Here is a 15,043-nt window from a genome sequence, read left to right as displayed (position 1 = left end):
CACCTCATGTTTTGGAACCTAGAATACGAGGTTGAACTAAATATTCAGAGGTACCCTGTATACTTGACAAGGATCCGAACCGCGAGCTTACACGCAAGCTCTAAACGTTCTTTGCAGACCGCCACCATTAAGCGCTTATGGAAGTATTTGGCTTCGACTCATTCTAAGAAGGTCCACCAACAAACTAGTGTAGAAGGTTACTTTTGGCAATTCCGATGGCCAATAGATATTCCATCGGTTTAGAAAATGTGAGTTCAAAGTTTACGACAATACGAGACCGCATAAATAATTCACCAGACTTGGCATGCAGTAACCAACATTTGACTTAATTTCAAGTTCAGTCAAGTATCTTCAAAGTCGATTCAAGTCCGTGTGACTCGACCGCGGCACCAGATCTGCCAATGGAATAGTAACGATTTAAAAGAGTTCTTCGGAATTAGGACGAAATCCAGCAAAACTGATGGTATACCGTGGCGGAATACAAATCCCGTTAATTGTAAACGATTATTGGCTTTGACTAAAGGTTAATAATACAAGTACCTCGTAGACCTTAGTAATCACCTGCAGCAGACTATTAAAATCTCAATGCAAAGCGAAAATAAATTGAATTTACCATTTTTAAACCACCGTTTGCCCAATAACTGATAGTTAGTGCACTCTTAATCAGTCCTCTTATTGGAGGTCGGAACTTGTGGAAATAGATTTTTACGGGGAGGCTAAAAATGAGAGAAAGTTGGGTTAGTAGGTATGAATAACCAGGCACACCATAAATTCCCAGGTAATACAACAAATTAGTGTTTTCTCTTCGGGTACAAAAACGAGTATGATGCACGAGATAGAGTTTAATATACGGTTAATTGATGAAGATGTAAGTGGAGATTAGGCTCATCTGAGGAGAAAATGCGCGATTGCTCAAGATATCTCAATTATAATCGAGACTTCTGTGTGCGTTCATCATCAACACTTCTCAATATAATACAAACGAGGTAATAATTATTGCCCACCTCATTAGCTAAATTCATTTAAACGGTTTGCAATTTTAATTAGCTGTCATCAGCACAGCGCAAAATGGAACTTCATTCATGTAATAATACATTCATGAAAGCGTGATTAAGTCAAGAATCTCGTGGAGGAAATACGAGGTGAATTTTAAAACATATTCCCACATTCCTTTTTGCCGAACATCCGCTAGGAAGCGATTAGAGGTTGGCCTGTCAAGTTAGTGACATCGTCGAAGGAATTTCTCTACGAAGAGGCTTAACCATGATGATGAATATCAAATGGGATTTCATAATAACGACTTGCAATCGTCAAAAATAAGAGGTCTCGTTATCTGAGACAGCCGTTATTTCGGTATTGTTGCGAGTGGGAGTAGGCTTCGTGGCTTTACTGCGAGATTTAGGGATAAGTGCTTTGCATGTTTCATAATTGAAGATTTAGATGAGAATTGCGTAAAACTAGATTAAAGATGTGATATGTCTATAGATCCAGCTTTGCTTAGTAGGAAATCGAACGGCCTTTTCAATGATGAAAAGGCTTTTCTGCTGAGACTTTAATCCTTTCAAATGAAAATGTCTCCTCAACGGCGCTGGCTATCTTAAATTTTCGTATTTAAACCCAAGAGAGACAGAGAGACAAGGAGAGAGATGCGGCAAAGCTGCTATGAATTTAATAATTGAAATGAAAATCTCAGAATTTATAGGCGAAATTGCAGACTTTTGAAGCGGGCACTAAATGCGCTTCGAATTGACCCTCGGTTGTCTACAAGGTGTCCCCGAACATCGTGCCGCGAAGTTAACCACCTCCCAGAAGATGACAAAAACTTCAAATATACATGAAGTTTGGAAAGTTGATTCCTGAAAACGGTTTTTTTACGAATTTTTTCTAAAAGTTCCGAAATAAATTAACGAACTTTTGTACTTTATTGCAAATGTACGTGATCCTTTTGAGTCTCCGAGAAGAAGTTGCCGCACTTTTTCAGGGGCGGCTAACACCGGAAAGTAGCCCTTAAAAGGTACCTGTACTTCTTTGTACTTAACTCTATTCACGATTTTATTTTAAAAAATATTAAATTTCCGAAATGTGCCTTTCAATATGCGTTAATATGAAGTTTTCATCATGTTTTGGGACCTAGAATGCGCGGGTGAATTCATGGCATTATTGCCTTTCCGAGCTTGTCTGGTGTGCGTCTAACAAGCTTTCCTAACGAGTCCTTCACCTTGGCCTGAACCTTTCCTATTAACTTTGCACAACAGCTCCTACAGCCCTCCAAGTCCACCAATTGAAGCGGGTTTTTCAAGATTTGTCGAAGAACATGTCGACTTTCTAATGATGCACCAGTACTTTTTGGAAACAGTTTGGTTTTTCTGGAAGATATCTCCAAAGGACGATGCAGCTTACTGACAATTTTCATATTAAATTCGCACACTTAAACCCGACTCTGGTGCAACTCCTTAAATTGCGCGATTGTAATGAAAATTTCGGATTTGGTGGGGAAATTTGTGGATTTTTTTCAAAAGGCACAATTTCCTTCGTAGATTCTCTTTAAAGGAGAATAAAGTTGTTGACACCCTTTATATTTGATATGCCCACTGAAGACCGATGTCCGGTTAAAGACGACTTTACGCCGAGCGCACCGAGTTGCGCGGCGCTTTAAAATATCGCGCTGGCTAGCGCAAAATCTTCTAAAGGATAAATTGATTTTGAGCTTTGCTTCAGTTGGTCTACGTTATTTTGACCAAAATTAACGGTCACTCAGCTAAAAATCGTACAGTCTTCGTGCCTATTTGCCATCCCGTCCGAAACTAACGTTTTTCTTTGATGTACCGCCATGTGACGGATCGCGTTCGCTCTTGTTGCAGAGTCGCGCAATTCGGCGCGCTTCAGCGCAGATTACCCCGTTAAATCCACGGCGCAGCGTTGCGCAGAGCAAATTTGAACTGCGCCGCGCGGCGTTGCGTAGCACAGTGCGTTGTTTCTGGAGCCAACTTTAAAGAGCGACTAGTAGATCAAGGGTTTCTTCAAACTTATACGTAACAGACTAATCATCTTCTAAAGGGAAGTTGCAAAAATTGATACTTTGATCATTGCTCACACAGTATAGGAATATGGGCACGTGGGCACATTTGTTCATTAACCATCTAATCGAATGAAATCAGAAGTCGTAGGTGATTAGGTCATCTTTTCTGGGGAGAAAAAAGTCAATGTGTTGTATCAACGTTCTGCTTTGCATCTAATAAATGCACAGATCTTTGCCAATTTCCATATTAACGATTTATTAATTGCAGGGGACGTTTCACTATTATGCTCGCATTCATAATTAATTCATTCTCTATGAATATCGAATTAGTACCTGATGTATTTAAAGACGAAAGTCTTTCATCCGTCTAATCACCGCTCTAATTTTCCCCATCTGAAACCAGTTAGCTCTGGTGGATGTTGTTCGACTCCAATAAGCTTCTAACATGCAGATCGAAATGCATAATTGCGAGGCGAAGTCGCGGTAATTACGGCAATTTACTGGTTAGAAAAAGACGACTCGAATGGAATCTAATCAAGCAAAATCGGGCTTCAGCAGGGAGAAAAGTGCGCGAATGAAAAACAGAAACCAAAACCACTTGTCATTGCCCCTGTTGATGAATGGTACCGCATGCAAGACATCTCGGCATCGATCGCACACAATGCGATTTGCGTTGGTGCTCGACGCTAGTACCATCACAGCCCGATCTAGAAAAATGCCTTATTAATAGGTTAGGGTTGGTTTATGGGCATCCGAACCTGCTATCATAGCGTTAATTAGATGGTGTGCCCAGATGGTCTTGTGGAGAATTGAGATAAATGAGTTGCTCGGAAATTGCGGTAGGAAAATGGAATATCTTGCAGTTTGCCCATTAAGGTTACTTCTCTCAGGAAGTCGATATTTGAACCTTAAAAAACACTCCGCGGTCATTGACCTGAATTTTTAGTCTACGGTTCTTTAAGGATTCTTCTCGCTGATTAAACTATTGATATATCTGAGGTATCTAGTAAAAAAGAAAATGTCGGAGGAAAGCAGTTGGGCGCCAACATCTTATCGAGAATCGGGTCAAAGAGGTCAATTGGAAGGTTCGCCCCTATTTGAGGCACTTGCAGAATCTTGGATGAAGTTCCAAAGTGTGGCCGGAAAAGAAAAACTGATAGAGTGATGGACGGAAGAAGTAAAATGTTATCCATCCAGGATCCGTTCAAAGTTGCAATTTGCATACTACAAGAGTAATGTGTTTCAGTATCAGTGAGAATCACAAAACGAAGATTTAGAAGTGCTGATTTAGATGGGAGAAAATCAACAAAGAAGTTTTTCGTCTCAAAGAAAAATAAAACAGTCTTGATTCGGTTTTGCCAAAGGGCGTGTAAGCTGGTTGTATAAAAAGTGGAAAACAGTCCTTTTCCCAGATTAAAGTCGATTTAAATTCTTCAAATCAGATGAAATTTGTCGGGTCAGAAGATCAATTAATGACCGATTTAATCCGAAATATACTAAAAAAACATTGAGATGGCGGTATTATAGTTTGGGAGTGCCTCGAAGGATTTGGCACTGGCTCACTGACAAAACTTAATGGTATTACGAGCCGATATATTTGTGAACATTTTCTAGAAAACCGCATGCTGAACTGGGTAGAACAAACCATGAGCCTTCTGCGCACATTCCAATACAGCAACGACCCGAAGTGCACCTCCAAATTAATTACGAGTGGCCAACCGTGCATAATATTGATGCGACGATTTGGCCGGCTCGCAATCCCGATCTGAATCCCATTGAAAACTTTTAGGACCGAATTGAAGAACGTTTCGCGAGAAAATGATGACAAATATAACGGATTTGTTTAAAGAAGTTCATAATGCTGGGAATTCAATATCCGGACATTATATTGAAAAACTATAAAATCTATGAATAACGTTTGTTGAGAAGCAATTAAAAATGCTGAATAAAATATTTAATTCTGAGAGAAAATACAAAAAACGTTTTAGTCGCTCTACTTTTGACTTATATGTTTTAGGATGTTTTTTTTTTAATTTACGGTTTAAAACGTTTGACAAATAAACGTTAACATTAATACATTTATTTATAATTACATGTCAAGTTCGCGTTATAGAAACAAATCGAGTTTAAAAAGTAACTCTACATATAAGGGACAGCGTATATTATGGTGATCGCATTATAAATATTAATGGATCTCAATTTTAAGGCGGATTTGAACTTAGAATAATATGCATTACACCGTTACATTTCCGACTGCAAGAAGTATTCTCGAAATAGATAAAAAAGCATGAACAATCCTCCTCAACCGTGTAGAATATATTTACAACAATCGCCACTGGAACGCATTGCAAATCGCCATAATTTCCGAACCTGAATCAAGAAGTCATCACCATCAGTCCCACAGTTTAGAGGAGCTGAAGGTACTGTCTGGGTTACTGTTACTACCAGCATTTCCTGTCGTCGCATTAAACCGATCTCGTTACTTTTGTAAGTTTTACATCGGCATTTTCAACACATCACCTCAATATACATTACGAAGAACGTGGAAACTAACGAGATGTTCAATTCGCTTACAGGATATATTAATAATGTTTCCTCCACAGGATGGTGAACGATCTTCCGTAACTATTATCGAACAAAATTTTTCTTTCGAGTTAATCTGGTCTCGTTTACAGCGATACAAATTCCCATTCAGGCGCAATCATGTAAACCAATTTATACCGAACAATTGAGACAATTTAAATCACATTTTGTAATCTTAGCAGGTGCTCTTTCACGTTTCCACAAATTACCGGTACAATTCTCAACGATCTTTGGCTTTTATTCACCACGCCCGAAAAGTGGCTTACAGGTTATTTATTACCAGACGGCCTTATTTGCCCTGTGTGAGAACATTTAGCGACCGATTTAAATGGCCATTTAGGCCACAGAATGTCCGTCCACTTTTTTCGGCCTCTTGTAACCAATCCTTGTTCGCGGTTTTCAGAAACCAGGAGCTAATTTAAATTTGACTGAGTGAGAGATTTTCTTATTGGGCAGTCGGTATTAAGACGTAATCCGATTAAGTAAATGCGATACATGGGAAGTTCGAGTTTTTATTATTTTCTTTCTTTGCAGAGAAACTGCTGACCTCGGAAGGCAGGGAGCTGAGGAGGGCGCTGTTTTCGCTCAAACAAATATTCCAAGAAGACAAGGACTTGGTACACGAGTTTGTCCAAAACGATGGCCTGTCCTGCCTCATCAAAGTCGGCTCGGAGGCCGACCAGAACTACCAGAACTACATCCTCAGGGCCTTGGGACAGGTTATGCTCTACGTAGATGGGATGAATGGTACGCACCCTTCGCCGCAACGAATGCAGATTATTTAATATTAAATTACAAGTCCCCGCTATCGGCGCCAAAACCTCCGCCACAAGCGAGTTTCTCTATGGCTCTTCTACGCCAATGATTTCTGCAAGAAAATCTCCAAAATTTAAATTTCCGAACGAATTCGGGAGCCGGCAGGGGCGCACAAGGCAGAAATCAGGGCGAGAAGGGCCCGTCGAGGAAACTGGCTCGTTTAAAACAAATCTTAACGGCCGCTTAAATCGCAAAAAGGCCAACGATTTACATTTACACTCACACCGCAAAATTCAATAAACAACCGTGGAATTCTCTCGAATTTAATCGGGGAGTGTACGGGAACATGCAAGGCTGGAATCAAGAAGACTAAATTTTGCGGAAGAAACTGAGCAATTTTGAAACCAAGCTACGCCAATGATTATTCGTAGCTTCCAGTGCAAAAGTGCGTTTTGACGTTAGGGAATCATCGAACTAATTCAAGGAAAATCAAAGGTGCTGCAAGCAACCAATGAGTACCACTGTGAGAAATACACCAGTGACATTTACGCAACTTTGTGGTGCAAAAGCTTCTTTTTAAATCCGTGAATTTTCGATGTAATTCAAGAATAAACAGAGGCGGGGACAAGGGGTCAGCCGAAGTTATTGATGAGTTGCATGGAAGGAAATAAACCATTCTTTGATTGGACTTTCGTGCGATCTCTAGGGAAAATCTGAACGAGTCTAAAATTTTTCAGAAATAATCAGGGGCGTAGTTAGCAACAGGAAATGGCAGAAAAAATGAAATTTTCAAAATTGTAGGAATGTGCTGGATCTTCCATAGAAAAATACATAGCTTTGAAGCGGCATTAAGAAATTCAACAGTTTTTCGTGGGAAATCATTAAAATGAAATCTGTGTATTAGAAACTGACCGAAACGCACAGTGTTTTATACGAAATAAATTATGTCGATCGCATAGTTTTTCGCTCAAAAGTTCTCTCCTGAGAAGTTCTAGATCGTGTTTTTGAACGAGTAATTAGAAATCTTGTAGAATGTAATGGGAGTGTGTGAAATATCTTAATTACTGAAGGCTCGATGTAAGGATTGATGGATGAACGAAGGATGAATGAATTTATAAATATTCTATATTCCAATTTCGCATTGATACTTGAACTGGAGATTACGCAAAAAACCAAAATCAGAAAAGAATAAGTGAACATGATGTAATACGAGGGTGGTCCTAGAAGGTAGCACCCTAAGGCTTGAAAAAAATCGGAAAACATTTTAAATAGAAAATCATAAATACATACTAAAAATACTATTTCTGGCAAATCTCTTTCTGTCGAGCAATTTTTTCAAATTTGAAAATGTAACATGATCCGAGGGGGCTAAATCTGGCGAATAGGGTGGCTGAGGAAAAAATTTGATTTTGACGGAGGTGTGGATTGGTGAATTTTTTTGATGAAACAAGACTTTTTCCTCATTTCTTCGCTCAAACGCTGTAGGAAATTTACATAATGTCCGCAGTCCGTTATTTTTCCTTCAGGAAGATAGTCGCTAAAAATGATCCCACGTGCATTCCACAAATCGACGCAATCGCCTCATTGGGTCGACCAGTGCAGAGTTCATTCTGGCAGGTCGTACCATCGCGTTTAAACTCTTCCATCCAATATTTCACAGCAGTTAAAACCAGATTCCCCAAGGGTACCATCTAACTCCACTATGATGTTGGACGGACTAAGACCTTTTAAATTGAATTATTTAATCACGTATCGATGAGCTATTTTTCCCATGTTCCAATAAAAACGGCTTCAAAGCAAACACAAATCGACGTAGCACTTTTGGACATAACCTTTTTGAGGTTAGGTCTATGTGATTTAGACAAATTTTTAACGAAAAATCGCCATCAGGTCGGGTACTTCTGAGACTATCCTGGTAAGTAGCGCTTAATCTGTATCGTATTGCCACATAACGCGACCAATCTAATCAGGTTTACCTGCTATGTTGATTTTTTAAATAGCCACACAAATTGGTCAGAAAGGAATGATTTATGGCGTCTAAATACCAGCCAGTAAATTTGAGTCTGATCTAGTTTAACAACAAGCTTTTGGTATGGTGTTGAAACTCAGCCCAAGCTGTAAATCTGTGGGTGGCGAATAATAAATTAAATTTGCAATTTATCATACTGGCGCCGTTTAATTGAAGTATCTGTATAACGTGGCGTCAACAGTTAAGAAACAAAATCCATCGCGATATGAAAGTTAATGGTAATTGAAAGTAAGTCATGGCTCCTCCATTTTTACCGGAAGATTTTATGATAATTGAAATTGTTGATAAATCAGTTGCTGACTACACCCGAACCGTAAATAAACCTATCAAGTTATACATCGGTCTCTAGGCTGCATTTACTATTGCAGGTGTAATGGATCACAACCAAACCATCCAGTGGCTCTACAGCTTGATCTCTTCAAAATTTCGGCTCGTTGTCAAAACCGCGTTGAAACTGCTCCTAGTTTTCGTGGAATACACGGACTCCAACTGCATGCTTCTCGTAAAAGCTATCCATACCGTGGATTACTCACAGGGAGTCCCTCCCTATCACAACATCATGAGACTGCTGAAAGACTTCGATGCAGCTGACACTGAGTTGTTGATCTACGCCACCACTCTAATCAACAAGGTTTCAAGTGAAAAGAATATGGGAAATTGTTTCTATGTCATGATTTGTATCTAGATCTTGAACGGGGTCCCAGATCAGGAGACTTACTACGACCAAGTAGATACTTTGGAGGAGCAAGGGTTTGAGACTATAGTCCAAAGATACATGTCTAAACCTGGCACTGATCTGGACCTGCTCCAGCAGTTCCAAATTTACGAGGCAGTGCTGCAGTATGAGGATGGAGAGGAGAAATGCAATGGAACACCTCTTAGGCATCTTGGTACGACCTGTAAAACTAGTGCTAGGACCAAAGTATTGATATGCGTTATTTGCAGATGAAAAGCTGAGAAAAACCTTGAGATCTCGTCGTTCGATAGTGAACTCTGCTGAAAGACGAAAAAGCCGGAGACATTCTACAGGTACCACCCCGATTTATGGAGGATTCACTCCCAAGAACAACATTCATCAAGAAGAGTACGACGAATCTTCTAGTTCTTCCGAAGTCAACAATTCACAACTGAATGGAAGCTACAAGGATAGTAACAAAGGTACTACGAGCAGTTTGTTGTGTTTTTGCAGTTTTTCAGGGCTTTTGTGTGATTTTGCTTAGCTAACGAAGCTGGCGTAACTCCCGCTCTGAAGCGACGGAGAGAGAGGGCGGAAAGGCAGCGGAGCTTCATGAGAGAACAACAAGAAACAGCTGCTTTGCTTAAAGGGGTGGTTCAGCAAAATAATAATGACGATATTAGTAACATTGAGAATATCAATGGTAAGTTTTATGAGTCGTTTTTCCATATTCTTCCTTTACAAAGAGACCAGGTCTTCATGGTCCTAGTTATCTGAGGTTTACCAAATTGAAATCAGTGCTTTTGTATTGTGAGGAGCTTCAGCAAACATAATAAAAATTCAAAAAAGGTGATTTAGAGTCATCTTCCTGATTCATTTATCGTGTTTTAGGCCACTACACAAATTCCCTGCAACAGCGGCTCACAAATGGCAGCAATCTGCTCATCAAAACACCAAGCAGAAAAGACATGACACCCTATCTTAATGCGTTGAATAGGCTTGAGTCTGAGGACAGCTTGAAACAGCCTTGGATCATGTCCATGATTCAGAATCAGGAAGGTCTGGAGGAATCGGATATAACCAGCGAAAACGAACGGAACATCCTCATGCAGTTGAAAAAAGAAAATACAGTGAAAGGTATGTACGTTATAGAGGGATGGGGGTTGCGAGTTTTAAAACTTTTCTCTCTCGCAATTTAGACATTACTCAGAAATTAGCCAATCAGTCGATCCTTCAAAGTCCCACGGAAGAGAAAATGAACCGTTTTGGCGACATGTGTGGCCTTATTTCTAAGGCTAAAGAAGGCTTGGCCAAGTCGAAATCAAAAGCTGATGTTTTGAGGAGTCCTACCAGCGAGAATTTACCGAAAATCGAGCCCAAAAAATCTGAAAATGAGCTTCGGTGGGAAGAGCTGGTGGCCAGCATAAGTAGGCCTCTGAATTTATGCGATATGGATTTCACGGATTTGGGTAAGGCCTCTTCAACCCAGAGTATTTGAGTTTTTTAAAATACGTTTTCTATTTTTAGTCACAGATGACGAAGTCGATTGCTTAGCACCCGCTGCCCCTTTGAATGGTATCCCTCCACCTCCACCACCTCTGCAGAACATGGGAAACGCCCCTCCTCCTCCCCCTCCATCAAGTAGAATACCAACTGCTCCACCTCCAGTTCCTAATGCCCCTTTGTTTGGAGCCAGTTTGTTGAAGAGTAATAATAAGAATTCGACTGAAACTAGGATACCAGTAATTTCGCTAATGCGCATGTTGATTACCTAAGTGCTAAAAATTTCTTTGCAGATTAAAAAGAATAAGAAAACAGTCAAGCTTTTCTGGAGAGAGGTCCGAGACGACCTAATAAGCCAAGCAAAACTCAAATCCGGGTATATATGGGATGAACTCGTTCCTGTTACTGTTGATACTCAAAAACTGGAACACTTATTCGAGTCTAGAGCCAAAGATTTAATTTCTAAGGTCAGTTTACACGTATCACGATTAAAATGCAGGTTTAGATTCATTCAATAACGATTCGAATACGTGGTATTTACCTGGAAAGAGATTTCCAGTTCAACTTTACATTCATTTTGTAAAAAAACGTTGGTGCTGGTTCTGTTAGGATTTCAAGTATTTATCTGCATTCTTTCCGCACAGAAAATAATTTTAATTTTCTTTTTCCTTTTGGTGTCCTGCGGAACACCTCACTTTGGTGACCACAGGAGGTGAGTTTTTGCAGTTTTTTCGGTGGTGGAACCCAATTTAGAAGTTCGTCTTTCCTCCAGTAATTCAAGCTAGTTTCTTTAATCACGTGTATAACCACCACCCAACATCCTTGTACAGTCTTAATGAATAATACACTAGTGTGGAAATACAGCCACATGTCTCTTAATGTAGTTTTGTGCAAATTATATACGTATAGTTCGTCTCTTAGATTTAGCATGTATATGTGCCAAAACGCATGCCTTTTCCTTATGGCTAATAATTCATAGTTTGATTTATCCTGTATCTACACTGATCTAATAGAAAGATGGAATGTCCATAGAGTTTATGCGTGAATCACAATGTAAACGCCCTTATTATTCTGTTTAGAAGCAGCAAGAACTGAATAAAAATAAGGAGATTATCGTATTGGACCCTAAGAGATCGAACGCGATCAATATAGGAATGACCAAACTGCCTCCACCCAGATCCATCAAGACGGCAATTTTGAAGATGGACGCAACCATTATGAATCGGGAGGGAATTGAGAAATTGCTGACCATGTTACCAACTGAAGAGGAAAGGACTAAGATTCAAGACGCACAAGCGGGTATAATTTCATTATAAAAATCTCCAAATTTGAATGACCAAAAAGTCTTTTCAGCCAATCCAGATCTTCCTCTTGGGAGTGCGGAACAGTTCCTTTTAACTTTAGCTTCGATCTCAGAACTTCCAGCCAGGCTAAAGTTGTGGGCCTTCAAGCTGGATTTTGAAAATTCCGAGAGGGAAATTGCTGAGCCGCTCATGGACCTCAAGCAGGGCTTCGAGGTGCTCAGAATCAATAAAACATTCAGAGGTGTGTAAAGACGAGCATAGGAAGGTTCATTTAAGATATGAAATAATCGATTTTCAGCTATTCTCAGTACCTTGTTGTCCATCGGCAACTTCCTAAACGGGAACGAAGTGAAAGGTTTCCAAATCGAATATCTTACCAAAGTACCTGAGGTCAAAGATACGGTGCACAAACATTCTCTATTGCACCATCTGTGTCATATTGTAATGGAGAAGTTCCCGGAGGCTTCTGATTTATATTCAGAGGTAAATTAGGATTTCTACTTGCGTACGGAAAAGTTTCGCACTTCTTAGGTGAATAACTGGTTTGATACTGTCGGTCTCTTTAGATTGGGGCCATCACCCGAGCTTCTAAAGTGGATTTCGACGAGCTGACTCTGAATATCCAAAGGTTGGAAGCTGATTGTAAAGCATCGTGGGATCACCTGAAACTCATCGCCAAGCACGACGGGTCCACCATGATGAAAGTGAAAATGTCGGATTTTCTGGCTGATTGCGCCGAAAGAATAATTTTATTGGGGATTATTCACCGAAGAATCATGAACAGGTAAAGCAATTTAGCTGGACGAACGAAATATGAGACCATCAAAATTATACCATTTTAAGCTGCTTTACGAGAAAATCGTAAAAAATTTTCTTCATATATATATATATAGTAGTCTAACCAGGAAATGTCAGTAGCGTACCACTTTTTTCGTAAATAATATCGAAAGATACGTACGCAGGTACGCCACTGGTTGAAAAGTAGAATTACTTGTCCACTTAATATGCGGGATTTAACGTAGTATTGACGAACATCGAAATTGGGAGTAATATCCAACGTACTTTTTGGAAATTTAAAGATCACGATTTGAAAAGGAAAATCCCAACGCCATGTAACTGAAAATTTAGATCATTGCGGATCTAACTTCACATAAACGGTCCTTCGTTAAATAACCCAAGGAACCGCACCCTGAAACATTAACACGACATTCAAGAACACCCCGTATCATTTAATATTAAATTTAATCAAATTAGCCAGGCCACTTGGCAATCGGCGGTAAAGTTGTTGAAATCATTTCTGGTTACTTCAGATTACTTCAGATTGTTGAATCTATGTGCTTGAGTAAGTTTTCCAAGATAAAATATGGAGGTCCGCCTTCCAGGCGAGATATTGGGGTAACGATTCGGTTTCTTGCAGTAACTTGGCATAACAGTTAAAAATGTTCCCCCTATAGAACCATGAATAAATGAACGAATTCACGCGTTTTCATAGATTTCACAAATTCCTCCTATGGTTGGGAATACCATTCCACCAAGTATCCGATACGAAACCAAACGAATTTTGCCGGGTAGTGTCCGAGTTTGCCCTAGAATACCGGACAACGAGGGAAAGAGTATTACAGCAGCTGGAAAAGAAAGCCAACCATCGAGAAAGAAACAAGACCCGGGGGAAAATGATTACCGATGTAAGTGATTATGATGGCTAATCTTGATTAAGAGTTTTTGAAATCATGTCTGATTAGGTCGGGAAATTCCGCTCCAAAGAAGATAGGGCGGATGCGGAACTGAGACAGTTACTCGGCAGTGATATTTCAGACGTAGAAAGTATGCAAGGTAAGTTGTGAAGGACTCACTTAAGGGCCGATAGGTCAGAGTCTTGTTAACTTATTTCCTTAGGGAAAAATTCCCATGAAAATGCAAGAATTGATCAATGCACGGTTTTATTTTTGGCAGTTCTGAGGAACCCATGCGGCCGACCAAGATTAACAAGACTTTGCCATATTGGTACTTAGAGCGTTTTTTTACCTCGAGAACTTGCAGGTACTTTGCCTTGGCGTCACAGGCGGAGAGAAAGCGGTAGCCAAAACAACACTTTAGGGCGGAATTCCACAGGGCCTAATGGACATCTGACCGATGGGGATGATGAAATTCTGGAAAGTCTAGTGAAAACTGCCACTAAAGGGCCGAGAACCGCACCCAGGGAGAGGAAGAGGACAAGACATACTGACAGGAAATCTTGTGAGCATTTTATATTAGTAACAGACAATACAGACTTATATGATGGTTCTCATCTTCGTGAATAGTTAAGAGGTCGAGAACAAGGGAAAACAACCCCTATGGTAGCAGAGATTCACCTTAATTGTAGTAGACAAGTTGGTATGTTTGAGTGTGCGCGTGTTTTTTTGAGGGTTTTCTATTGAGTGTATTCATTAACTATTTTCCACTGTGTTTCGTGGAGTAGCGGGAAAAGATGCTTTTGTGAAGAGTAGAGCTGCAGAAATTTAGAATATTTTAAAACGCTGTTTTTTCTTCAACTTTATCGTGTTTTATTGCATGATTTTGCATGTTAACCTAATAGGTTCCTATACCCTTAAAGGCAGATGTTTTATAGCTCTTTTCCTTTTCGTTTCAGTAAGAAGAACTCTTAAAAATGGCCTTTCAGAGGAAGAGAAGAATCACCTATCGGCGTACATTAAAGGCTATTGATGCTGCGTCAATATGCTAAAAGTACGTTCCAACTAGCCTTAATAGGCACTAGATCACGTCTTCGCCAAATAATTTAACTCGAAGGATATCCTAGAAGATCAATTGATGTGGATATTTCGCCTCGTTTTTATTTATTACCAATATAATATTCTTACCAATAAACACTGTTTTTTTCTTTATTCTTAATTTTATTTTTTTTAATGTTCATCCTACTTTTGTGCGCTATTTGCGCGTTGAACTTAGTTGAAATCCCAAGAAACTTTCTTTGCGCGTCATTTTGATGTCTCGATAATTCTGCCCACAACTCGGAGGTTAAGTGGGAAAACGAAGTGAAGGCTTCAACAATGCAAGAGCTTACACAGATGCTTACTATCACCTAACGTGAACCTTCCCAGAGTAATGGGAGTGTCCGTTAGGATGTGCGTTGGCGGTCGTTTTTGTGGAAGAAACTTGATCTAGAGATTATG

The 15,043-nt window shown here is 39.8% G+C and overlaps 1 protein-coding gene across 1 annotated transcript in view; it reads left to right on the top strand.

The window, feature by feature from the left end:
- Nucleotides 1–14,755, top strand: part of Fhos (Formin homology 2 domain containing) — a 93,580-nt gene extending 78,825 nt beyond the window's left edge. The window contains exons 8-24 of the mRNA XM_066295277.1: nucleotides 6,137–6,349; nucleotides 8,756–9,018; nucleotides 9,073–9,277; nucleotides 9,333–9,545; nucleotides 9,608–9,766; nucleotides 9,955–10,200; nucleotides 10,263–10,532; nucleotides 10,591–10,805; nucleotides 10,860–11,033; nucleotides 11,646–11,865; nucleotides 11,920–12,111; nucleotides 12,169–12,353; nucleotides 12,437–12,654; nucleotides 13,363–13,555; nucleotides 13,613–13,703; nucleotides 13,911–14,108; nucleotides 14,503–14,755. Of these exons, the coding sequence (XP_066151374.1) occupies nucleotides 6,137–6,349; nucleotides 8,756–9,018; nucleotides 9,073–9,277; nucleotides 9,333–9,545; nucleotides 9,608–9,766; nucleotides 9,955–10,200; nucleotides 10,263–10,532; nucleotides 10,591–10,805; nucleotides 10,860–11,033; nucleotides 11,646–11,865; nucleotides 11,920–12,111; nucleotides 12,169–12,353; nucleotides 12,437–12,654; nucleotides 13,363–13,555; nucleotides 13,613–13,703; nucleotides 13,911–14,108; nucleotides 14,503–14,576 (3,329 nt within the window). The 3' untranslated portion in view covers nucleotides 14,577–14,755. The remainder of the gene's footprint in view (nucleotides 1–6,136; nucleotides 6,350–8,755; nucleotides 9,019–9,072; nucleotides 9,278–9,332; nucleotides 9,546–9,607; nucleotides 9,767–9,954; nucleotides 10,201–10,262; nucleotides 10,533–10,590; nucleotides 10,806–10,859; nucleotides 11,034–11,645; nucleotides 11,866–11,919; nucleotides 12,112–12,168; nucleotides 12,354–12,436; nucleotides 12,655–13,362; nucleotides 13,556–13,612; nucleotides 13,704–13,910; nucleotides 14,109–14,502) is intronic.
- Nucleotides 14,756–15,043: the final 288 nt, after the last annotated feature.

Source organism: Euwallacea fornicatus, chromosome 22 (assembly GCF_040115645.1).
Source record: "Euwallacea fornicatus isolate EFF26 chromosome 22, ASM4011564v1, whole genome shotgun sequence".
Taxonomy (NCBI): Eukaryota; Metazoa; Arthropoda; class Insecta; order Coleoptera; family Curculionidae; genus Euwallacea; species Euwallacea fornicatus.
The sequence above is the reverse complement of the archived record's forward strand: the minus strand, read 5'-3'. Positions and strand labels throughout refer to the sequence as shown.